The sequence below is a fragment of the Polypterus senegalus genome, chromosome 1 (genome assembly GCF_016835505.1).
Source record: "Polypterus senegalus isolate Bchr_013 chromosome 1, ASM1683550v1, whole genome shotgun sequence".
Taxonomy (NCBI): Eukaryota; Metazoa; Chordata; class Cladistia; order Polypteriformes; family Polypteridae; genus Polypterus; species Polypterus senegalus.
The window spans coordinates 60577600-60603682 of NC_053154.1; the positions used below are offsets into that span (position 1 = coordinate 60577600).

The following is a 26083-nucleotide window of genomic DNA, read 5'->3' on the forward strand; positions in this document are numbered from 1 at the left end:
CAAAACATATTCAAGAGAAGGACAGTATGGTGGTGCAGTGGTAGTGCTGCTGCCTTGCAGTAAGAAAGCCATGGTTCACATTCTGGATCCTCTCTGCATGGACTTTGCATTTTCTCCCACATGTCTACATGGATTTCCTCCAGTGGCTCCAGTTTCCTCTCCTAATAAATATGCCCTGTTGCATGCATACGTGTGTTCACCCAGCAATGGTCCTGTCCAAGTGATTGTTCCTGCCTTGCACCCTATGCTTACTGGGATTGGCTCCCACCTCCCGTGACCCTGCTCGGGATTAAAGAGGCTTATAAAATGGTATAGTATTCAAGAGAAAAGAAATATCAACATTATATACTAGTAAAAATTATTAATAATGTAGTATACCACAAATTGTGGTACTGGTTTTATTAATGTTAGCTCATAATGGAAATTAAGGTTTTTAAAATAATTTGTATAAATTTCATACAGTAAATTGCACTACAATGAGTGATTTTCTACCCAGTCACACATACAACATCATATCAGGTCCAATGTCTACATACTACCCAACACCACCTACCAATAACGAATTGGAGCAGAAAAAGAGTCATTTCTTGAATAATCCTTGATGAAAACTAAACCTTTTGAGGCATTTTAGATAGTGTGGATGTGTTTGAGAATGAACGGTTTAAAATAAAGTTACTATCTTCTGGCAACATAAATTTTTGGCTACACATGCTACATCCTAGTTACATGTCTATATGTTAGCCAGGATTCATTTAGCTTTCTTCATTTTCCCTACTACTATAATACAACACTCTTCAGAATCAAAGATTACCTGAGACTCTACAAGTAGGGTATCTTTATGAAATAGTATTCTGACTCTACTTATCTTAGTGCCCTAACTGGAGTGAAATTTATATCCAACCCATTGTCTCTTCAAACTAGAGTAGGCTGATCTGTAATATTTAAATGCTTCTCCTGTAAAAAGATCATATGTGGCTTCAAACAGCTAAGATATGATAACATCTTTTCAGTTCATGATAAAAACTTTTGACATTCCTACTTATAAGGTTTAGTGACTGATCAGTGACTAATCAAGAGTTATCAAGTTGTGTTTTTTAGAGTTCTTATATCTTTAATATATAGATACTGGTCATCTTTTAATTTGTATTTAGAGTTTTTAGTAAAGATTAACATTTTATGCTGCTTGATATAACTGAAACATTTTACATATTGAACCCTGTAGCCAGTAGAATTAAAAAAAAAAATCATAATTAAGGTAAAAAAAACAGATGAAAATAGTATCCCACTAAAAGCCTCCCACACCATCACCATCTTGTACCCCAAAAACAAGGTTAAGATCCAGCAATTCATAGTTTCAGTTTATTGACACATCACTTAGTAAAACATACTATAAATACCTATTAAAACTTTACAAAGTAGGAAATCATTATGTCCCCCAAGGTTTAATACCTAGGAAAAACATTTTTAGGAATGTGATTCAGTCAGTTACAAATACACTGTACAGATACATACATTCATTTCTGTACTGAATTCATGACTTCTGTGGTCTGGGGCACTGTATCCAATTCTTATGTGGCACTCTGGCACCTTTCTGCTGCAACTTCTCATGTCCGATAGCCCATTCAGGTATCTTATTTTACTTTGCCCTCTTTGAAATATTTAGGACTTGAACACCTTTCACAATGATAAGGCATACTTACCCTCTTGGCTCCTTTCTACCAACAGTAGTATGTACAGATTCTCTGTAACCGCTAGTGTAAGTCTCACTCTATATGTGCCTCCAACTACTGTAATCCTTTTACGAGTAGGTTGCCATCCTTGTTTCATTCATTACCCTAGTCACCCTTGTCCATCAGTTTATCATTTATCACATGTGCCATATTTCAGGTATACTGTACTTAACACATGCCAAGTTACACATAAATATAACTCCAAAACTAAAAAAATTTAACTATATAATCTCTAATATCTCTTTATAGCATTAGTGTGGATAAATATATTTTTTATTTTGTGGTTTAAATGTTATTGTTTTTTGGTTTACTCATTTCAGATCTTTTCAGGTCATGTAGGAAAAACATTTTCTAATTTTTGCAAATTAAAAGAAAATTTGAAAATTTTGAAATGCAATACTTACAATTATTAATGTAAATAAATAATGAATGCTAACACACTGGCTTTAAGATTTTCATATGTTTTTAAACCTACTTCAGTCTTGCAATTACAATGTCCATTCTTTAATTAAATGAACATCACAGTGGCATTTTATGTGGCATAATAAGTAATATTTCTGACTTGCAGCCCAATTCCATTTTCACCTAGAGTACTCCATGCTCAAGTAGGGTTATTTTTCTGATATCTCCATTTTCTTCACATATAAACAATGTGCAATTCAGGTTAATTGGGATCTCAATGTTCAGCTGGAGGAATAAACATGTCTGTCTGGAGAAGTGTTCTTTTAAGTTGACTGGGTATCTCATTCAAGCTTGTTCCCATCTTGCACCTGCCTTGCACCTACTCATCAAACCTCTTAAAAATAAAGCAGATAAATAAAATTGATGAATGAATTTATTTAAACAATGAATTACTTATTGTTGACTTGTAAAATCAAGTAAACAACTGCATACATAAATCAGCCACTAAATCCATTGTCACTTATATATTTTACAAGGTGTAGTATAACAATGGACTGAAATTCACCCATTCTTTGTATAATCTAAACCACCCCAGTGTGACTAAAGAAAAGTTAAGACTGGTAAGTTTCCACAAAAAGAGTTACAGTCAATCTCAATTCATTTTATACTGCGTATCTTTAGCTCTCTGCTCTTGGTACAAGTGTTATTTATGATAGTCCTGTGACTTCCCGCATGCAAGCTTGCACTATTTCCATAATACTGTAACCTTCATTTGAACTCAGATTTAATCCTTAATCTTGTTTTCAGTTTGTAACTTTCTGTAGCTATAGACATGATTAATAATTCAGAAATAAATCTCTTAAGTTAGCAAAATGTTCTTTGCACTGTGACCTTTTTATGGATCTCTACCATGTATTAAACAAAAAACGAATTAACGAACTTCTTTATAAAATGTTCTAAAGTAAGTGTTCTATTACTATGATCATATCTAAAAAGAGTTGCATTTTCACTTGGTCTGTTAAGTATCTTCTTATAATTTTTTTTTTGTCAGATTGGAATCCCATTTTCTTCACTGTGCTTTAAGTGTACCTTTGGGAATAGTATATTATATTTTCATCAACATTTACAATCGAATGTTTATTAATTTCCAGAACAAACTTGTATGCGGTAAGCGAGGCGCAGTGCCCACAGTATAAAGGGGCAGAAACCTACCAAGGGCCCATCTTAAATGTTTGGTGGCCTTTCTCGACTGTAAATGAAATTCTGTGTATATATACGGTATATATAATAACAGGAGCTTAAACCGCATAATCATTCTGTAGAAATCAACGCATTTTTTTAAAACTACACAATTTTTATTTCTGATTGCTGATGTACGTTTTTCTTAATGTGACACAGTGTTTGTGAAAATTGTCACCTTTATAAAACACAAAATTCGAACAGTTTATCAACTTAAGAATTAAGAACCTTGAAACAAACTATTAAAGCGCACAGCAGATATAGAAGTGCGTCATTAAGTAAACCAACACATCGGCAGTGTACAATGAAAGCGTAATAAGCTTTATTACGTTGATTATACTAAACTGATAGTGTCATACAACTAACTTTTTTTGGTTTTGATAGAACTTCCGCACTCACAATCTCGTAATATGCCAAGGTGTTTGCGTTCTTGCACAGGCGGTTTTCATCACAAAAACTGCGCAGACTGGTTGTTGTCAGCGAGCTGTCGTGGAAATGTGAGAGCAAATTTTCTTCTGTGACACATTTTCTTTATAAAAGGAAGGCCTTAACAAAATGAAAAACATATTGCCAACGGTGGTATTATTATCCTGCTAAAAACGAAAACCCCTGACTCTCTTTGCATGAGTTTAATGAATTTGATACCACGAAAGCTAGTCCTTTAAGGCATTTACCCGGAAGTAGTTGTTCCCAATCGCACGGGGTCGCCTTTTCTCTTTCCTGTAAGCTGCGCTCCGCTGCGGCGTGTCTTCTAACGGAGTGCGCGATCCCATATGGTACAACATGAGTGTGCCGGCTTTCATTGATATCACCGAGGAGGACCAGGTAAAAAAATAATAACCCGCAGGTTGAAAGAGCAGCCTGCCCTAAATATATACAGTATATGTTTATTTTTTGTATACATTTTTGAGTGAGTGCAAGAGCAACGTCTTAGACAAGGAGCCATAGGGATTGCTTTGAGGCCTACTTATTTTTAAGCTTATCATTTGATTTCCACGTTGCAGTTAGTTATTTATTTTAAGTCTGCAAAGCTGCTGCAATTGTCATTTAACGCTACATTATTTGGCGAAAACATTTTATGGTTTAAAAATTTAATTTCGATACAATGAAATGCATCGATTATTATAGTAATATGGGATGATCTGTAAAATTCTGTACGACAAACATTTCACCATAATGGTAATAGTGTCGTCTTTTTATTGGCATCAGAATATATTCTCAGGTGTTGAATTTTACGTTGTACAGTTGCATTTGTCAAGCTAGTGATGTAATGTTCAAGGTGGCGTCTGCTGTTTTCAACGTAGTAAATTTAAGTCTTCCCATTTTGAATACCTTAAGTTTTTAATACACATTTTTTGTTTTTGACCGTACATATGTTAGTAGTCGGTCATTGCCGCCTGCAAGTTACCGTTAAAGGAGCAGCGTGACTTCCAAGTCCAGGCTGCCAATGCCGGAATACGCCTTGTCAGTCCTTCACACAGAATTGGAGACGAATTGTTTCGTAGAGGCCATATAGAAGTGCATGTGACTATAATATCTATCTTGCCTTATTTAATAATATGATCGTAATTCGGTCAATCGCGCAAAGCTTGCAGAATTGTGAAGTTTTTAAGTACTTGAATGCAGACTGAACTGTAAAATTAAAACCAGAAACATTTCGGCGACACACGTGGTGTCACAGTTAAAATTGTGAGGAAGAATGACAGTGTTACATTTGACAGCATCTTTCGTGGAGTGGGAAATAATTTTGGATGTTGGATTTTCTCCCATGAAATATACATTGATGTTTCCCAATCGTTTGAGTAATTAACACTGCATATAATGTAATGAAAATTAACACTAGTTACATCCTTTGTACCAGTTTATTATACTTTTTTTCTTCTTAATATTATGTTTAAACATGATAACTATAAACAGTAGTACATTTTATTTATGCAACCATCTCATGCTCAGAGCTCTTCACAGAAATTTAAAATGGAAAACATGGAGTATACAACACTGGAAAGAAATACACACAAAGTTTTGAACTCCAATAATAGACAGTAAACCCGAATAAAAATACAGAAGTCTGAATTGGCATAAGCTGCACTAACCTAAAAAATGTAATGAGTTACTTCATGAGGTGGAAGTTCATAAATTTTCCCATGGGATTATTAACGTTTTCTCTAGTCTAATAATAAACAAAAATAATTGTGTCAGTTTGAACTGTTAAAGTGTTTAAATGTTTAAAGTCTTAAGTATTCTCGATTTTAATAGAAATGTGTAATATTTACCAGTTGATTCCAGTCCACTGACCTTGAAACACAGGAAGTTATCGACTGTACAAGCTAATTTGTTCCAAATTATCACTCGTTAATTGAGACTCCGGAGGTATTTTTCCATACAGTTGTTATAAAAATGATGACTTTGGTTCCAGCCAAAAAATGTTATAACTTTTTGCCAAATAAATAGAGGAACCACATGTATAATTAGAATTAAAATTTCATGAAAACTAAACTCATATTAAAAAATAAAAATCCTACAGAAAAACAAACACTGCTACAATTGTAATATTAAACATTGTCACTTTGATTTTCAGCAAATGGGGTGCAGATAACAAGCAAAATAATCTTTCACATGTGCCATGACATTTCTATTTGCTCATCACTTGAATCTTGGACTTAGAAATTTTATTGGCTTTTCCAATATGTTCAAAAGCCTATTCTAGTCTTTTTAGCTTAGTCGGATGAGGGCATTTCTTCTTCATCTTCCTCTTGCTTTATGTTTTCACAAGCTACCATTTTGAGTAACTCTTCATTAGTAAGCTGACCATTGTATGCTTCAAGTAGATGTTATGTCACATGTAAAAGCTTCAACTTTTAACTGTTCAGAAATTGAGAATTTCCTCTGTTTCATGCATAGAGTCTCCAAAATTCTGTTCCAAGCAATGCTTCAGTATATTGATGGCATCTAAAACTTTAGTTTTTCCAAAATTCTTTTAAGTGTAGGATCTCCTTCTGTGTCCGTGGCTTTAAAGAGAGTTTCAGACATTTTGTACAAATAATATGCCTTAAAAGTTGCAAGAACACCTTGGTCCATAGGCTGTACGCATGAGGTTGTAATGGAGGAGTTGGTTTGGTTAATTGTTACATTTGGACGGTATTTTTGCAGAACAGGTAGGTGCCCGGGTGTATTATTCAGAATTAAAAGGATATGAAAGGGATTTTTTTTGCTCTCGTGGTATTGTTTTACCTCTGGGATGAAATAATGAGGAAACCAATTTTCAAAAAGTGAGGCAGTGACACAAGCCTTTTTATTGGATTTCCATATGACAGGAAAGTTTTATATATATATATATATATATATATATATAAAGGAGCTCTTGGGTTTTCTGACCTATAAGCAAGCACTGGCTTGAGTTTGCAGTCTCCACTTGCATTGCCACCAGAAGTTAGGCAGTGTTTTGCAGCTTTAAATCCAGACATCATCGATTTTTCTCTTGCAATATAGCTCCTTGATGGCATTTTTTTCCCCAAAATAATCCAGTCTCATCCACATTGAAGATTTGAGAGGGCATATAATTTTATCCTTCCATTATCTGTTCCAATTTTTGTGGAAAAAAGATTTTGCTGCTTTATCTGCACTGGCTGCTTCACCTAGTAACCTAATATTACAGTATACCACCCTGCTCTCTTCTTATAGCGCTCAAACCATCCTCTGCTTGCAGCAAAAGTTTCATTGCAATCATCTTTATTGTTAATGAACGATCCAGAAATGGACAATGCTTTTGCACAAATTGTGGTAAAGGTAACAGGCATGTTTAATCTTTGTGTCTGATCACTAACCCATGCTGTTAAAATATTTTCCATTTGGGTAATTATGCTATCCTTTTTGTTTGTAGTCATGTAGATTTCATTGAGTGTGCATCCTTAACTCCAGTCAAATATTTCTCTTTCTTTATAATTATATTTCTTAAGAGAATCCTTGGGTACCACTGGTTTGACTTTGTGTCGAATGAGCGGTTTCTCACGGTGTTCCGACTGAGGCACATTACCTGTATTGTGAGGGAGCATCAGTTACAGAATTACAGCCCTGTGGTACATTCTCCGAGGATGATCCAGCTCACAGGATTCTCATTGCTGAGGACCTGAGGGTCTGGACCAGGCTAAGAGGATGACCACATAACACCTGGCTGCAGCAGATGGGTAGTCATTTCCCTGATGGGATGGGACCACATGTCTGCCTGGGGGGTTGCCAACTGGGTTTGCTAGGTATTTCATTGTGTGGTGTATTCATTGTATTAGCGCATGCGACCTGACCGGACTGTTTTTTAGTTATTATTAGTGGTGCACCTACAGTGTTGTGAAAAACTATTTGCCCCCTTCCTGATTTCTTATTCTTTTGCATGTTTGTCACACACAATGTTTCTGATCATCAAACACATTTAACCATTAGTCAAATATAACACAAGTAAACACAAAATGCCGTTTTTAAATGATGGTTTTTATTATTTAGGGAGAAAAAAAATCCAATTAAGGATTTTGCCTCAATTAAGGTCAGTGTTCACGACTCCACCATAAGAAAGAGACTGGCAAAACGGCCTGCATGGCAGATTTCCAAGACGCAAACCACTGTTAAGCAAAAAGAACATTAGGGCTCGTCTAAATTTTGCTAAGAAACATCTCAATGATTGCCAAGACTTTTGGGAAAATACCTTGTGGACTGATGAGACAAAAGTTGAACTTTTTGGAAGGCAAATGTCCCGTTACATCTGGCGTAAAAGGAACACAGCATTTCAGAAAAAGAACATCATACCAACAGTAAAATATGGTGGTGGTAGTGTGATGGTCTGGGGTTGTTTTGCTGCTTCAGGACCTGGAAGGCTTGCTGTGATAGATGGAACCATGAATTCTACTGTCTGCCAAAAAATCCTGAAGGAGAATGTCCGGCCATCTGTTCGTCAACTCAAGGTGAAGCGATCTTGGTGCTGCAACAGGACAATGACCCAAAACACACCAGCAAATCCACCTCTGAATGGCTGAAGAAAAACAAAATGAAGACTTTGGAGTGGCCTAGTCAAAGTCCTGACCTGAATCCAATTGAGATGCTTTCATGCTAGAAAACCCTCAAATAAAGCTGAATTACATCAATTCTGCAAAGATGAGTGGGCCAAAATTCCTCCAGAGCACTGTAAAAGACTCATTGCAAGTTATCGCAAACGCTTGATTGCAGTTATTGCTGCTAAGGGTGGCCCAACCAGTTATTAGGTTCAGGGGGCAATTACTTTTTCACACAGGGCCATGTAGGTTTGGATTTTTTTCTCCCTAAATAATAAAACCATCATTTAAAACTGCATTTTGTGTTTACTTGTGTTATATTTGACTAATGGTTAAATGTGTTTGATGATCAGAAACATTTTGTGTGACAAACATGCAAAAGAGTAAGAAATCATGAAGGGGGCAAATAGTTTTTCACACCACTGTATATGGAAATTCTGGACGATACCGATAACCAATGTTTTTCTCTATCTTTTCTAATACCGATAACCGATATTTTTTTATGTACTTAAGGTTTGAATGTTTTAGTTACAGTGGCGCTTGAAAGTTTGTGAACCCTTTAGAATTTTCCATATTTCTGCATAAATATGACCTAAAACATCATCAGATTTTCACTCAAGTCCTGAAAGTAGATAAAGAGAAACCAGTTAAACAAATGAGATAAAAATATTATACTTGGTCATTTATTTATTAAGGAAAATGATCAAATATTACATATTTGTGAGTGGCAAAAGTATGTGAACCTTTGCTTTCAGTATCTGGTGCGACCCCCCTTTGCAGCAATAACTGCAACTAAACGTTTCCAGTAACTTTTGATCATTCCTGCACACACCGGCTTGGAGGAATTTTAGCCCATTCCTCCATACAGAAGAGCTTCAACTCTAGGATGTTGGTGGGTTTCCTCACATTAACTGCTCGCTTCAGGTCCTTCCACAACATTTCAATTGAATTAAGGCCAGGACTTTGACTTGGCCATTCCAAAACATTAACTTTATTCTTCTTTGACCATTCTTTGGTGGAATGACTTGTGTGCTTAGGGTTGTTGTCTCGCTGCATGACCCACCTTCTCTTGAGATTCAGTTCATGGACATGTTCTGACATTTTCCTTAAGAATTCTCTAATATAATTCAGAATTCATTGTTCCATCAATGAAGGCAAGCCATCCTGGCTCTGATACAGCAAAACAGGCCCAAACCATGATACTACCACCACCATGTTTCACAGATGGGATAAGGTTCTTATGCTGGAATACAGTGTTTTCCTTTTTCCAAACATAACGCTTTTCATTTAAGCCAAAAAGTTCTATTTTGGTCTCATCCATCCACAAAACATTCTTCCAATAGGTTTGTCCACGTGATCTTTAGCAAACTGCAGACGAGCAACAATTTTTTTTTTTTTATTTTTTTTTTTTGGGAGAGCAGTGGCTTTCTCCTTGCAGCCCTGCCATGCACACCATTGTTGTTCAGTGTTCTCCTGATGTTGGACTCATGAACATTAGTCAATGTGAGAGAGGACTTCAGTTGCTTAGAAGTTACCCTGGGGTCCTCTGTGACCTCGCCGACTATTAACACGCCTTGCTCTTGGAGCGATCTTTGTTGGTCGACCACTCCTGGGGAGGGTAACAATGGTCTTGAATTTCCTCCATTTGTACACAATCTTTCTGACTGGATTGTTGGAGTCCAAATTCTTCAGATGGTTTTGTAACCTTTTCCAGCCTGATGAGCATCAACAACTCTTTTTTTCTGAGGTCCTCGAAAATCTCCTTTGTTCATGCCATGATACACTGTCACAAACGTGTTGTGAAGAGCAGTCTTTGATAGAGCCCTGTTCTTTAAATAACACAGAGTGCCCACTCACACCTGATTGTCATCCCATTGATTGAAAACACCTGACTCGAATTTCACCTTCAAACTAACTGCTAATCCTAGAGGTTCACATACTTTTGCCACTCACAAATATGTAATATTCGATAATTTTCCTCTATAAATAAATGACCAAGTATAATATTTTTGTCTCATTTGTTTAACTGGTTTCTCTTTATCTGTTTTTAGGACTTGAGTGAAATTCTGATGATGTTTTAGGTCATATTTATGCAGAAATATAGAAAATTGTAAAGTGTTCACAAACTTTCAAGCACAACTGTATGCTGAAAATGTATTATTCTTTATCAAAGAAACAACAGTAGCGTGTGAAACAGAGATGAACTTTTTTTTTATTAACTTGATGACTTTTACGCTCTTCTTTGCTCTAGATATAAGCAGCCAGTACTTTCTGTGGGGGGATAAAGAGCAAGATATAGCCAGTCTCTATAGAAAAAAATACTCCAGGTCATGTACAAAAATCTGCTTAATATACACATTCTGAGTAACTTAAGCACATCAAGACACCACGCCATTACACAGCATGGCATTGGGTATATTAACAAAAAAATGAATGCATATTCTTTGTGCCATAATCAGACATGTATTGCTTTAAGTAAAACTAAAATAAAAGGGACAATGAGGCCAGTAACTAATAAGTTGGCTTCTTTGAAAGCACAAATAGTTGGTTTTTCTTAACAAAGAAGCATTTCTGCCTTTTCACTAGCAAGTCTGTTTCTCTTTTCATTTACTACAGTATATCTGACACCGCTGAAAAAAGGCATTCACTGTCTACACTAGTACAAGGTGCCAATAGGTATTTGATCGCTTCCTTGGCCAGGGTTGGAAAATGGGCTGCATTGGAGGGTGCAGTTATTTCTAGAGATGGGGGGCTTGCTGAGATAGTTATTCAGCTGAAAAAAAACAAAACACATTTACAAACGTTTACCTATCTATACTAATAAAAGGCAAAGCCCTCACTGACTCACTCACTACTAATTCTCCAACTTCCCGTGTGGGTGGAAGGCTGAAATTTGGCAGACTCATTCCTTACAGCTTCCTTACAAAAGCTGGGCAGGTTTCATTTCGAAATACTACACGTAACGGTCATAATGGTCGACAATGTCCGCCATGTTGAACTTTATTTATGGCCCCATCTTCACGAAATTTGGTAGGCGGCTTCCCTGCACTAACCGAAACCGATGTACGTACTTATTTCGATGGTATGACGCCACTGTCCGTCGCCATATTGAACTTTCCAACATCACTAATTCTCCAACTTCCCGTGTAGGTAGAAGGCTGAAATTTGGCAGGCTCATTCCTTTGAGCTAACTTACAAAAGTTAAGCAGGTTTCATTTCGAAATTCTAAGCGTAACGGTCAAGAACGTCTGCCATGTTGAACTTTCTTATTCATGGCCCCATCTTGACGAAATTTGGTAGGCGGCTTCCCTGCGCTAACCAAAACCAATGTATGTACTTATTTCAGAGGTATGACGCCACTGTCAGCCGCCATATTGAACTTTCCAACGTCACTAATTCTCCAACTTCCCGTGTAGGTAGAAGGCTGAAATTTGGTACTTATTTTGGTGGTATGATGTCACTGTCGGCCGCCATATTGAACTTTTCAACGGTCTTTGTTACTTATGGGCCCATCTTCAAGAAATTTGGTTCGCGGGTTCCCAACGCTAACTGAATCCTACTTACTTTCACAGGGCTCTAGACTAACTTTTTGCACTGGTTGCACTGGTGCGCCTAACTTTTTTTCTTAGGTGCACCAGCACAAAAGTTAGGTGCACCCAAATTTTCAACCGCACCACATTTAACACCACAGTTTTACAAGTTCACTTTATTTATTTATTTGGTTTTTTTTTTGTTTTTTTTAATCACTGTCCATATAGGCAATATTGACTTGTAAATGATTAACTAACAATCTGGTCAATAAAAAGTTCTTCATTTGAAGGCAAGCACAATTCTACAAGAAAGGTAACTTACTGAAAAAGTGTTGGTGCTTAAAGTGCTTTACTGAGCTGAAATTTAAACGTAAAAAATCTCAAGATAAATTAACTAAAAAGAAAATCTAAATTAAGTGTTTTAAGGGCTTCAAACTGAACATGTCATTGCTCAATGTCTTATGGACTATCCTCCATTGCAGTCACATGCCCCTCGGATGGCCAACTCCTGTAGTTTGGCCTTCTTGATCTTTGGCCTTGACTAAACCAGCTGGCCACACTTTCTCTAGCATCAAAATCTTCCAGACTTGGGCATGAGCATGCTCGACCTCAATGTGTCCAATAAGTATATTCACCGGTCTTCCTCTCCGCAAGATACGACCGTACACAATGACGCATTCCTTTGTGGCGATATCTGTGTCTCCGTCTATCAGGAATGCCATGTACACACTGTTCGCAATTTGCACAGACGTCTTTTTTTTTCAATGTATCTGCGATGACTCCTACAAATTGGGCGCATGCGACATCATTGCTGTACGTCGGGTTTACGTTCAAGCCATTTTTCTTCATAAGAATTTTTTCGGACTTGAATTTAGTGAAGGGAAGTTCTTCTTTTGCAATATTGTAGGCAACGTTAAACTTAATTATCATCTCGGCCTCGCCTGATGATCTGTTTGTTGCTGCCTGCCGCTGAAAGGCAGCGGGGAGAGGGACACTTGAGCAGTGCATTTATCGCGGCATGTAATGTGTTTTATAGATGCATTGTGCTTTTTCAGCGTTTCAATTCTAAATGTATTAGAACCAGTCACAAATGCACTACTGCCTGCCATGGTCTTCCCACACTCTTTACAGTAAATACAGTGCGTTATATTATCGGCTTTACTGTATCTTAGCCAGGGAAACTGGTCAAGCCTCTCTTTTTGAAATGTATACACTTTACCACTTTTAATTCCAGTGGGCTCGGACTCGATTGTATGTGGTTCATTATCTAATGCCGTCTCCGGACTAGGGCTTGCTATAACTTGGGAGGTTGATGGCTCCGTGTCAGAGCATTGGTTATGATTTTCGGACGGATCAGGCCCTAACTTAACATTCTTAACGAAAAAGCTGTCAATCGTTCTTTTCATCTTCTCTCATAATCCGCGGCTACATCCACTGTTTACCTGATGTGCTACTCGCCTCTCTCTGTCTGACCGCATCACATGCACTTTCAAACGTACACACACGTACAGGAATATCTGGACCACGGCCAATCAGAGGGGGGGATCCGGCCTTCACTATCTCTGATTGGTTTAGACCACGATATGGGCCTAATGTGTGTCTGTTGTTGAACAACAGGGAGACTTTAAGAGTCACGGAGTTTCGTTTTTTTTCCCCCTCGAACGGCTGGTCGCACCGGTGCAACCTTTGATTTTTTTTAGTCGCACCATTGAGAAATTAGGTCGCACGTGTGACAAAATTGGTTGCACTCTAGAGCCCTGGTACATATATACATCCATAGCCTGCAGCTCGGTCACCATGTGAGGCGGCGTTGGGTCCCCCATCCCAACGCCTCCCACGTTGTTTGCTTCCTGCCTATATAAGGCCGTCCGTCGCTCCAGTCTCTACATTCCCTTCCTTGCTTGTCCACGGGATTCACGTCTCCCTGCTGATAACTACAGCCTTTTTATTTAATCCACAGCTTCTACGCTGTTTTATTGTTCATTTATTACGATTATAGTTATTGTGTAGGTATTTTAGACTTGGTTTACATTGTTCAGGTACCCATTTCCTTTATCATTCCAACCGTAGCCCCATTAACATGTCTATTGAGGTGATCACCATCGATCAAAGAACTGTCACTTACCAAGTGGTTTCCATGCCTGGAGATGACACCTACCTTTTCCATTCTCTTTGTTACATATTGCACGGAGGTGTGGACTGATGACGGTACAGGAGATAATTATTTTACACAGGAGCACTAGAAGAGTGAAATGCTTAAGCCCTTCACCTATGTATCTGCATATGAGTTGATGGCTGCCGGTGAATTGTTCGGTTGTTGCTTTCAAGTGTACCGAAATGGCCAAATATTTTACACCTTTTGACAACCGGCAGTGCCTCTTAAACATCTTAGATTGACAGGTGATGATTTCAGTAGTGGACACTTTGATGTTTATGAATGTTTAAACTCTCAAAAGCTGGATGTAAAGTTATCGATGAAACCGGTTGTAATACTTACAACGCTTAACAGATGCCAAATGTCTCTTCAACACAAGTCCTACAAATACTGTCGTAATTGAAACAAACCATGAAACTCAAACCGATTATGACAGCAGCAACCCAAACTGAGATTTGAAACAAGATTACTGTTCACATGGCCAACTGTACGTTGCATGCTCAAGAGTAAGCTCAGCGAACAGCTTGGTCATATTACAACCAGAGGGCCGAACTCACAATGTGGTATAAAAAGAGATCCTTAACAAATAATTATTGGTATATTTTCCCTCAGTTTAAAAAGGTTTAATTTTCTTCTTAATAAAAATTTTAAGGCAGTACTTCGCCACTGTGAAGCGCGGGTATTTTGCTAGTATTATAATAAAAGCAATATTAGGTTGGCCTGATTTGTGGTAAAGAAAAACGGGACAACCGCCTGTACCAACCGCCGCCATTAATAAAAACTTGTGGCATTAATAGCTTGACATATAATGATTTGGGTCATATAAAGGGCAATCTGTATGAAGTGTGATGTAGATGCACTTTTAAGAGATGTAGCACAAGCTGTTCTACAATGAAACACTTTGTAACGGAGATGTGCCTTGAAATATTGAGAGACTGCTGTATATTTCAGAGTAATTTTGTTTTAAAGTAATGTTTACATTAAAACTTGCAGTTGTGGCCAAAAGATTTGAGAATGACACAAGTATTGGTTTTCACAAAGCTGTTTCAGTGTTTTTAGATCTTTTTTGTCAGATGTTTCTATGGTATGCCAAAGTATAATTACAAGCATTTCATAAGTTTCAAAGACTTTAATTGACAGTTACATTAAGTTTATACAAAGAGTCAATATTTGCAATGTTGGCCCTTATTTTTCAAGACCTCTGCAATTCGCCCTGGCATGCTGTTAATCAACTTCTGGGCCAAATTCTGACTGATGCCAGCCCATTCTTGCCTAATCAATGCTTGGAGTTTGTCTGGAGTTTTGTTTGTGGGTTTTAGATTTTTGGGAGAATTTGCCCTCGGAGTATGTTTTGGTTCTTTATTCATCGATGTGTTCTTGGGCAAAATTGTGAGTGAGTTCACTACCTTGGCTGAGAATCAACTCCACACATGAATGGTCTCAGGATCCTTTACTGTTGGCATGACACAGGACTGATGGTAGCACTCATCTTTTCTTCTCTGGACAATCTTTTTTCCGGATGCCCCAAACAATTGGAAAGGAGATTAATCGGAGAAAATTACTTTACCGCAATCCAGTTCCTGTACCTTTGTAGAATATCAGTCTGTCCCTGATGTTTTTCTTGGAGAGAAGTGGCCTTTTTGCTGCCCTTCTTGACACCAGGCCATCCTCCAAATATCACTATCACTATCAATGCACTCACACCTGCCTGCTGCCATTCCTGTGAATGCTCTGCACTGGCTCCAAATTGTGCACGGTCTCAGCAAACTGCCTTTCTGTGCCGATTGTGAGTTTCCAGCAATCGCACGATGATACTGATTGGATATTTGGAAGCTGCAGTGTATGTTTTGTTTTTTTTTTTTCCTTTCATTTTGGATGTCTGGTCAACCTAATTAGTATAATTATTGTTAGTTTTATGATTCTGTTATTACCTCGGCAACAGTTGAGTGTGGTTTTGCAGCCACATATGGATTTTCTTCAAGAATACATCTCCAGCAATGCAGCAGCAACAGCTCTCTGAGTGCAAATATTTTTCTCGTGTGGTTCGCTGTTGCTCTCTGCATCTCCTTCACCAGCTGACATCTCAACCAGTTGTTTCTCAAGTGCTTCTTAAGCTTGTTTTTTGGTATCTTGGTCAAAAAATTGATCCTTATACCGTGGATTGAGGACAGTAGATAAATAGTTTAGAGGCTCGGAGAAAATGCCTGAAGCATTTTGTGACATTCTCAAAGTGTAGTTTTCGCCGTCTGAACTCCGGAATCTGTCTTGCCCACTTGCTAAGCAGATGTTTAACACTAGAATTGCCAGAGCCTACGAAAAAACTCGTAGATCCGTCCCACTTTAAATCGCTTCTTAAAACCGTTCTCACCTCTCCGCTAGTGTCTTTTGTAATCTAAATGTGTTGATAAAGAAAACTGCAAGTAGCCGACTGTTCCATCCCCCAACTTAGAACGTGCACAAACTTCTCTCAGCTCAAGCCTTGATTGATTATCTGGCAGTGAAGTGGAGTTTTAGAGTGAAAATAATAGATCATTATTTGAAATACACACATTTCACGTGTGTTCTGTTTCTACAGTAATCCGTGTAAACACATTTTTAAAACAGAAACGTTTTAGCACCTGACACTGTACTTTCTTCCCTATATAAATAACATTCGAGCTATAGCGCGTCTCCAAATAAATCACATTTGAGCTATAGCACGTCTTTATGTGAAAACAGCATTGTCAGATGGGGAGGGGGAGATCGTGAACGCGACTGAGAGAATGGAACTAAATTAAAAGAAAAAAAAAAAAGCTAACCTTTACAATTATCATGCATTTACGCTGGCTCTTACAGACGGACTGAAATCAAATGTATGTTTTTATTCTAAAATAGTACAGTACAGTAATCCCTCCTCGATCGTGGGGGTTGCGTTCCAGAACCCCCCGTGATAGATGAAAATCCGTGAAGTAGAAACCTTATGTTTGTATGGTTATTTTTATATATTTTAAGCCCTTATAAACTCTCCCACACTGTTAACATTATTAGAGTCCTCTAGACATGAAATAACACCCTTTAGTCAAAAGTTTAAACTGTGCTCCATGACAAGACAGAGATGACAGTTCTTTCTCACAATTAAAAGAATTCAAATATATGTTCTTTTCAAAGGAGTGCGCGCGTCAGGAGCAGAGAATTTCAGAGAGAGAGAGCGCTCGCTAAGAAAAGCAAACAATCAAAAAATCAATACGTGCTTTTAAGTATGCCAAAGCACCGCAATAAAGCAGCATTTTTTAGAGGAGCGTCCGTATCCTCTAAGCAAACAGCCTCTGTGCAAACAGCCCCTCTGCTCACACCAACTCCATCAGGCAGAGAGAGTGAGAGAGACATAGAAAAGCAAACAATCAAGCACCGCGCGGGAAGCATATCGTATATCATTGAGGAGTTTTAGTTAATATGTAATGCATGCTCTGATTGGGTAGCTTCTAAGCCATCCGCCAATAGTGTCCCTTGTATGAAATCAACTGGGCAAACAAACTGAGGAAGCATGTACCATAAATTAAAAGACCCATTGTCCGCAGAAATCCGCGAACCAGCGAAAAATCCATGATATATATTTAGATATGTTTACATTTAAAATCCACGATGGAGTGAAGCTGCGAAAGTCGAAGCGCGATATAGAGAGGGATCACTGTACATGCAATATTATTTGAAAACGAACAGCGTCCAATAGGGTTTGAATGCACGCTGACGCTGTTACAGAAGGCGTCAGCTTATTCAGTGCAGCAGTTTCAACACACAGTACCTGCAATATTATTTGAAAACGAACAGCGTCGGATCTGGCGCATATTCAAACCCGATCTGACGCTGTTTGTTTTCAAATAATATTGCATTAGTGCGATGATGTTTTTACATATATTGTCTCTTTCATTCATTTTGCGGTTTGTAATCAGTGACCGGGTGTTTTTTTCACCGATCTTGCCAGTTTGCACATGTTGCTGTATGGTGGTGTTTCTTTTGTACTCCAGGACACGCAGAGGACAGTATAGTACAGAGCAGTAAGTTCAGCGCTATATGCAATCAGACAGACAGTCAGAGAAGGCACTAGATATATAAATAAACACGGAAGGCACTGTATAATAGATATATAAAAAAAAACAGCTAAGGGGATAGATATATAGATAGATAGGAAGGAAAGGCAGTATATGATAGGCAGACAGGGAAGCTCCTATATAATAATAAAATTACTGTTATTACTATATAGATAGACAGGGAGTTCAGGCAGGCAGAACGGTGAAGGTTAAAAATAAATAAATAAATTTTCTCCCCAGCGGGTAATCGAACTCGGATCTCTTGAGGTACAGCAAGTCTGCTGCGCGCTAAGTGATCTTACAACTACGCCACAGAAGCAGCTGTTAAATTCTTGAACCTTTTATGAAAGTGTTTATTTGATCTTTGGCCTTCAGGCTTCACATATTTTATGCCTACATTTTGTAACACTTACTACTAAAATATGAAAAAGTTTCTGTTTTAACATTGTGTTTACAAAGATTACTGTAGAAATGGAACACACATGAAATGCATGTGTTCCACATAACAATCTATTATTTCTACTGGAGAAGTTTGTGCACATTCTAAGTCGGTGGGGGGATGGAATAGCTGGCTGCTTGCAGTTTGTTTTTATCGGCACATTTACAGGACAAAGGAGGCTGGCGGAGAGGTGAACAGTTTTATGAAGCAATTTAAGGTGGGACGGATCTACGAGTTTTTGTAGACTCTGGTAATTCTAGTGTTAAGCAATTCAACAGACGGAATCACATCCGCAATTGTAGATTAATGCACGCTTATGTCTTTAACAAGTTGCTCGAATGGTTCGAGTAGAGTAATCATGTTTTCCACAAGTCCCCACTGATGCACTGTGACAGAGGCGGTACCAAGGACTGTTTGTATTTCTCTCAGCCGCAAAAACAGCAAGCTGTGAGTGCTTAAAATGAGTAACTATTCGCCTCCCAATGGTAACACAGTCACAGATGCTTCTCTGGCTTAATAAGTCTTCATTTACATCAAGCTGCAAAATGTGAACCATGCAGCTTGAACTTTTAATGCCAGTTTCTTCCATAGCTTTTGCCATATTGCGAGCATTGTCATGAAGCACAACATGCACATTAGTTTTTGAAATGTTCCACTTCTCTAACATGGAAAGGTTGTGCGATGAAAGTTGCATAATGAGCACCGGAGAACTCATTAGCATGCAACACCACTTTTTTTGCCTCAGAATTTTCGTCAGTCCAGTGTGCAGTTATACTCCACATGCTTATGGGGCTGACCTCTGAGCTACATATACCTGTATTGAAGTTAATGCTGGTGGCATTGTTTCTTAAAAGCTTATGGATATGTGTAGCAGTCACATCATATTATGAAGGCAGTGTGACATCTGCAAAGTATCGCCGGCTTGGAAGAATGTAACAAGGATCTAAATGGTGTAGTAGCCGACGAAATCCCTCATTCTCAACTAGGGAAAAAGGTTGGTCATCGAGTGCAATCATTTCCATTATTTTAGTAGTTCTGCTTTTAGCTAAGGCGAAGTCTTAAGGAAATTTCTTCACATTTTAAAAGGTTTGCTGTATGAGTCTACTGCTAGTGAGCCCAGTAGCGTCTGATTTATCTTTTGTTTTGGTAGCTTTAACTGCTAGAAATTCCATGTATAATTCATTATGATAGTTCTTCAGATGGGTAATTAAATTTGTGGTATTAAAAGATGTAATTCTGCAGCCTCCTTGCATTATCTCATTTTTGCAGGTAGCAACTCTGTTGTCTTCCTTTTTCACAGAAAAATATGATCACATGGCTGCCATGCTGCTTTACTAATGATATCTGCCCAATGAATAAACAACATATGTAGTGCTCCTGTCAGCAAAACTAGTAAACCCCGTGGGTTTTTTTCCTTGTGTGTGAGCACAAGGGGCTGTGCTTGTATGCAAGTTTTTTAGCAGCTTAATGTCTATGTCAACGAACAATGAAAACATTTATTTAGTGAACTGACAATGTTGACAAGCCCAGATTATATTGGTTGGCTTTATTGGTTAATGTACACATCTGACAGATTTCAATGTTGTCAATTTTTAATGAACATCAGCCGATAACAACACAGTTCCTGATATATCGTACATCTCTAGTTATAGCAATGAAACAAATACAAGCAAAGCAGAGCAAAGTGCTTTTAACTTGTCAGACTGTAGGGTTACATCTGTAGTCTTCTGCTCCAAGCAAATCCTAATTGTGCTAATAATTTTGCCAATGAGTAATTTTTCTGACTGTGTAGCATGATCATCTGTTTATATTTCTCACTAACTATCATTCCATCCATTTTGGCCAGATTTCATACATCCAGGGGATTCTCTGTTGTCAACTGGCCGTAGTTCATCAGTTAATTACTGGACATATATTGTAGGATTCCATTTTGTTTAATCAGTTCTATCTTGTTCTTTGTGTTTTCTTTATTTTGAAATTAGTATAATTTGTATTTCTATTTTAACTGAGAATTGTTCACAGTGCTTTGCGCCCTGCATTCAGTGAAGAGTGTTATACAAAAGTAAGTTGTTTTATTGTAATTGTAAAGGTGTCATTTCTTGTACATCATATGGTCCAAAAATTGTAATAAAACGTTAGTGTTTTTCGAGTCTTGAGGGTCAAAAATGGGGGTACCCAAAAAAGCTCAATGTCTTGCATAACTAGACATTAAGATGAGCTGAACAGTATATCATATATATTGGTGTTTTCTCATATGAGTGAGGCAGAAGGCTCCATACAAAAAAAACTGAAATGATTTCAAAATGTTCCAAAGGATTTCCTATAATTACAGAATATTACCAAATAACCCTGAATAAATGACATGTCTTATACACGCAAATGATTGTGAACAACAGAACAGAGAGTGTAAAGTGAAAGAACATGTCAAATTGTCAGGATAGTTTAAATGCCTTTCCAAACAAATGAGTTTTATATTGTTTTTTTAACAAATGAATTTAGTGAACTGATTTCATTAAAACAGGGAGGTTGTTCCAAAGTCCAAGTGCAATAGAGCTGAAGGCACTGTCACCCATGTTGCAGAGCACAAAGAGAGTACCAGAAATAGTGGCATAATGATGGAGGAGGTCATAGACGTAATCTGGTACAAAGCCATTAAGATCTTTATAAAAGTTTATTTTCAATTCTATAATACACAGGAATTGAGTATTATGTGCTTGGTGTTGCAGGACAGTTTTAAACCAGCTGGTGCTGTGATAACAGATTAGAAGAGGTACCTGACAGTAGGAAGTTACACTACTCAGTTTGGATCGTAATAAAAATGTGAACAATTTTCTCAGCATCAGAAAAGGAGAGGAATGAGCGAACATGGGGTATGTTACAGAGGTGGAATTAAGTTTTTTATTATGATGTATGTGGGTAGAGTAAGAAAGGGAGAAAGTAAAAATAACACCAAGATTCCTTGCAAAAGATGGAGGTCTGATAATATCACCAAGGGTGATTGAAAAGTAACTCCTTTTACTAAGCAAAGCTTTAGTACCAATTAGCATGAGTTTGGCTTTTTTATTTGGCTGCAGTTTAATTTTAAAGAGTTATGTTCCTTCCAGATTTTAACTTCATTAAGGCAAGTTATGACCTGAGACAGCTCCGATGAATTTTTACCTTTAATACTGAAATAGATCATCTACATAAAAATGACAAACTAGTTCAAAGCTATGAATAATCTGGCCAAGGTGAAGCATGCACGTAGATACAGAACTGCAGACAGCAGAGCCTTAAGAAACTCCTTGTGTAACTGGAACTGAACTGGACGTACTGTTGCCAATACTAACAACTGTTAATAGTAATTGTTCTGAATTTTACATGTACAGTGGAACCTCGGTTTGAGAGCATAATTCGTTCCGGAAATGTGCTCGTAGTCCAAAGCACTCGTATATCAAAGTGAATTTCCCCATAAGAAATAATGGAAACTCAGATGATTCGTTCCACACCCCAAAACTATTCATATAAAAATGATTAATACAAAATAAAGTAAAAATACATAAAACCAATTAAACTGCACTTTACTTTTAAAAAGAATCATGGCTGGTGTGAGTGAGTTTCTAAACTCTTGTGGGATTCCACCCAACGGGACGACACGCAGAAGAGTGTCCCAAAGCAATTGCAGTCTCCCAGCGATGTTGCAGTTCGCCGTATAAGCGTATCCAAAAAGATCGCAGACATGCTATAAGCACCTGCCATCAATGGGTGATACAAGGAATATTATAAAGATCCCGCTGCAATAAATAACAGCACTCTTGCTGTTTCAAGCTGAATAAAGCTTCGTATTTTGGGGTGCAAGACAGGGACTCGCACTTCACAGCAAACACGTGTGCGCGTCCACACACACAGAGTCAAAATGCTGTAGTAAACAGTATACACTCGTACGGATGTTGACTATATGAGTGAGGCACGCAGACTCAGACGGAGAATAGGAGATGATTGAGAGAGAGAGAGAGAGAACCACCATCGGCTCAGTTGTGATCATATGACGCTCAGCAGACAAAGTGTATCCATACTACTCGTATTGCAAGACATCGCTCGTTTATCAAGTCAAAATTTATTAAAAAATTTAGCTTGTCTTGCAAAACACTCTTAAACCAAGTTACTTGCAAACCGAGGTTCCACTGTATTTAGCTATTAAGGATCCCAATTGGCATAGTATGGAAGTTAATGTGCTTATGTTTTTGGAATACTAATGCATTCGTTGATTTGCTGAGCCTTCTGTTACAAGGCCCTAGTGAGGATTATTATAGTGTTTTTGTTTTTTTTAAGAATAAAGCCTAGAATTAAATTCTGTTTAGTATTAATAAAATTTATCTGTTATGTTAACTATTTTTTAGGCTTCTGAGCTTCGAGCTTACTTGAAATCCAAAGGGGCTGAAATCTCTGAAGAAAATTCTGATGGTGGTCTACATGTGGATTTGGCTCAGATAATAGAGGCATGTGATGTCTGTCTGAAGGAAGATGACAAAGGTTTGTTGTGTTTTATTATTTTGGCTGTGGTGACAGTCCCACTGGAACTGGCTGATCAGTCTCATCCTCGCTTTCTGTAGAAATTACAATTTAAGTCCACTCTTTCTTTTCACTCTTCATAGCATTCACTACCACAGCAAGGTAACAATAAATTGAATATTATGCAAATAACTAAAAAAGTGGAAGAGATCATACTTATCGGAACTCAAATTCCTCAAACTCCTGAATGCATTTGTGTTTAAATGTACTTCTATCCTACTGTTGTTATAAATGCAAAGCTTAATACATTTATATAAGCAATGCTTTTGCAGCAGCACACTTTTTGAGTTTTATCATCAAATCACCTTTTTGTCAAGTTTGTGCCATTTTCTGTTGTGATTTTTTTTTTTTTGTGTACATCAATATATGAAGGAGGTATTGGTTGGCTAGCAGCACTGTAGAAAAATATTTAATAGACTAGTCAAAGTAACACATCAAAAACTCTCTTGATGCTTTAATATTACAAATCTCACCTCTTGTAAATTTTCCAAACTTTTAAACTTTGTAAAATCAAACTTGTCAAATGCTTAATAATCAGTTATTTGAGAATTCCTGTAAGTAGGACTTTGCTTTATTTTCAAGGTGCCTCATACAGCATAAGAAATCAGGGGTTGTCATTGTTAATACACATGTAAATGTAGACTACAGTACATCTCATTCACTCCTGTATCATTCAAATTCATGTTATTTGAAATTTTACTGTGTTTCTCACATTTTAGTTGTTATAATAATTCATGTTACTATGGCTTCAAAACCCCTTTTATTTTTTTATGAAATATGTTCTTTTCGCAGCTCTACTAAGTTCATATCTCTACAATTGTATCCTTCTTTTAGCGTTTTATATGTCATATCATTAGATTTGCCTTGTTCTTCAAATATGAGCTGAGCCACACAAATGACTGGCCAATATGAAAGTTTTGAAACACTAAATAATTTAACACTGGAATTAACCTTTAAATTTAGTCACAGGTACAAAGATATCCATGCTTTTCTCCTCAGTTTTTACTTTCTTGTGACTAGGGCAGCCAGAATGGGTGCCTAGACCTTGCAACACTAACTGGGTAAAACCAGTTAGGAAAGAAATGGATCATTGGATAGACAACAGTTGCCCTCTTCATTACATTCAAATTATGAATGCAAATTTAATCTCTCACAATATATTATGGCCTCAAATTTATCATGCTGCAACTTGAAATGATTGCAAGACACAGCTGGCTGGTTACATTATCGTCCACTTCAGGCATGCACAAATCATGTATTTTTTGACATTGTTGATTTCATCACTAAACATTGGTCAACAGATATTTCTGTTGATTATTCATATGTTTTTTAAATATGCCTTGAACTAGAGGTCTTTGTGGAATTGATGTTTTTATTTCTTCCACTGCCTGCTATCTAAGAAGGATCCGAATGTGTGAGTGACGACCAAGTGCACAGTGAAGCAATGGCCCTTACTCAGCCATATAATATCTTTCTAGAAGTAGGGCTGTGAGATCAAATATCACTATTCAGCTCTAACTGAAATGTGTTTAAAAAATTTTCTTTGAAGGCAAAAACAACTTCAGAATTTAAAGAACGGTTGTTTCATGTCACTCTAGTTATGACATTGTGTTAAGCCACACACTGGAGTGTTGTGGTATTTTACGGATCTCTTTTTGCATGTCACTTCCAGGATTTGTTCTGCCTTTCTCTCTAGACAGATCTAAATAAATACTGTATTTCTGATTTCCTTTTATTATTATTATATGGGCTTTAAAAACACAATTTTAAAGAGCCATTTCAATGTTAGCAGTTCTCACTTTAGGTGCCTCAATTAACACATAATTTCACAAACATTAGAGAGTTACTTTTTTGTTTGACCAAGTCTTAATAAAAAATTAAAACAATTCGATACAAAAAATAATGCATTCATAATTTCATGTTGGTCACTGATGTTTAAGTGTAATAAGCTATGCATTTATTTCAGCAGTTTTGAATCCAAAGATACAATTACTTGTTTTTATTGAAATATCATTTTGCCTCAGCTCAGCATTGTGCATTTTATCTAACAATTATCAATTTTATCCAGGTATAGTGCAAGTTTTTGAAACTGAGATGCATGAGATGTGCATGTTTTGAGTGTGTGTGATGATATGATCAGTCAGCTACAAGTGCTAACCATTTTATTTTTAATATAATAAGTTACCAAAGCTTAGGAGTTAGGACACCAGAATAAATCAAGAAATTAGAAGTGATACTGAGATGGATATAAGACCAACAGGACTACTATATGTGCCTTTCATCTTCTGAAAGAGTGAAATTTCAAGTGGCTCTTTGAATCTGTAGTTACAGCACAAGGACGATTAAATGAGCCACTGTATATACCATGTTCATTCCAAAATTAAATTTATAGTATTGGGAAAACTTCTACCTTGACCATGCACTCCAATTACTCCACACATGTTGCTGCTTTAAAAATGCTTTGAAGTGGATGATAATATCTTAATATGTTAGCAGCAGTGCCATCTCAAATAGATGTGCAGTTGATGGCACTGCTGATAGCAATTGAATTAATTGCTAAAAAATCATCTGACAAAGGCTGAATTTGTGAAGTCTGTTCAGTTTTTGGAGACATTTGAAGGTTCATCAATGGAAGAAGTAAAATGTTATGAAATCAGTAAACACACTGTGGCTGTCAAATTAGCTAAATATACAGTGTAGAACTACTTATAGAATATTCCACATATTGATGTGACAAAATTTTACACCAGATGCCCGAAGGTCTACAGGACGGTAGTGAGACCAGCTATGTTATATGGGTTGGAGATGGTGGCACTGACCAGAAAGCAGGAGACACAGCTGGAGTTAAAGATGGTAATATTTGCACTGTGTGTGACAAGGATGGTAGGATTAGAAATGAGTACATTACAGGGTCAGCTCAAGTTGGACGGTTGG

General features: G+C 37.3%; 1 protein-coding gene across 1 annotated transcript in view; it reads left to right on the forward strand.

Moving 5' to 3' along the window:
* Positions 1–4073: 4073 nt before the first annotated feature.
* eif3m (eukaryotic translation initiation factor 3, subunit M) overlaps positions 4074–26083 on the forward strand; it is a 57344-nt gene continuing 35334 nt past the window's right edge. Inside the window, exons 1-2 of the mRNA XM_039749651.1 lie at positions 4074–4196; positions 22978–23110. Of these exons, the coding sequence (XP_039605585.1) occupies positions 4155–4196; positions 22978–23110 (175 nt within the window). The 5' untranslated portion in view covers positions 4074–4154. The remainder of the gene's footprint in view (positions 4197–22977; positions 23111–26083) is intronic.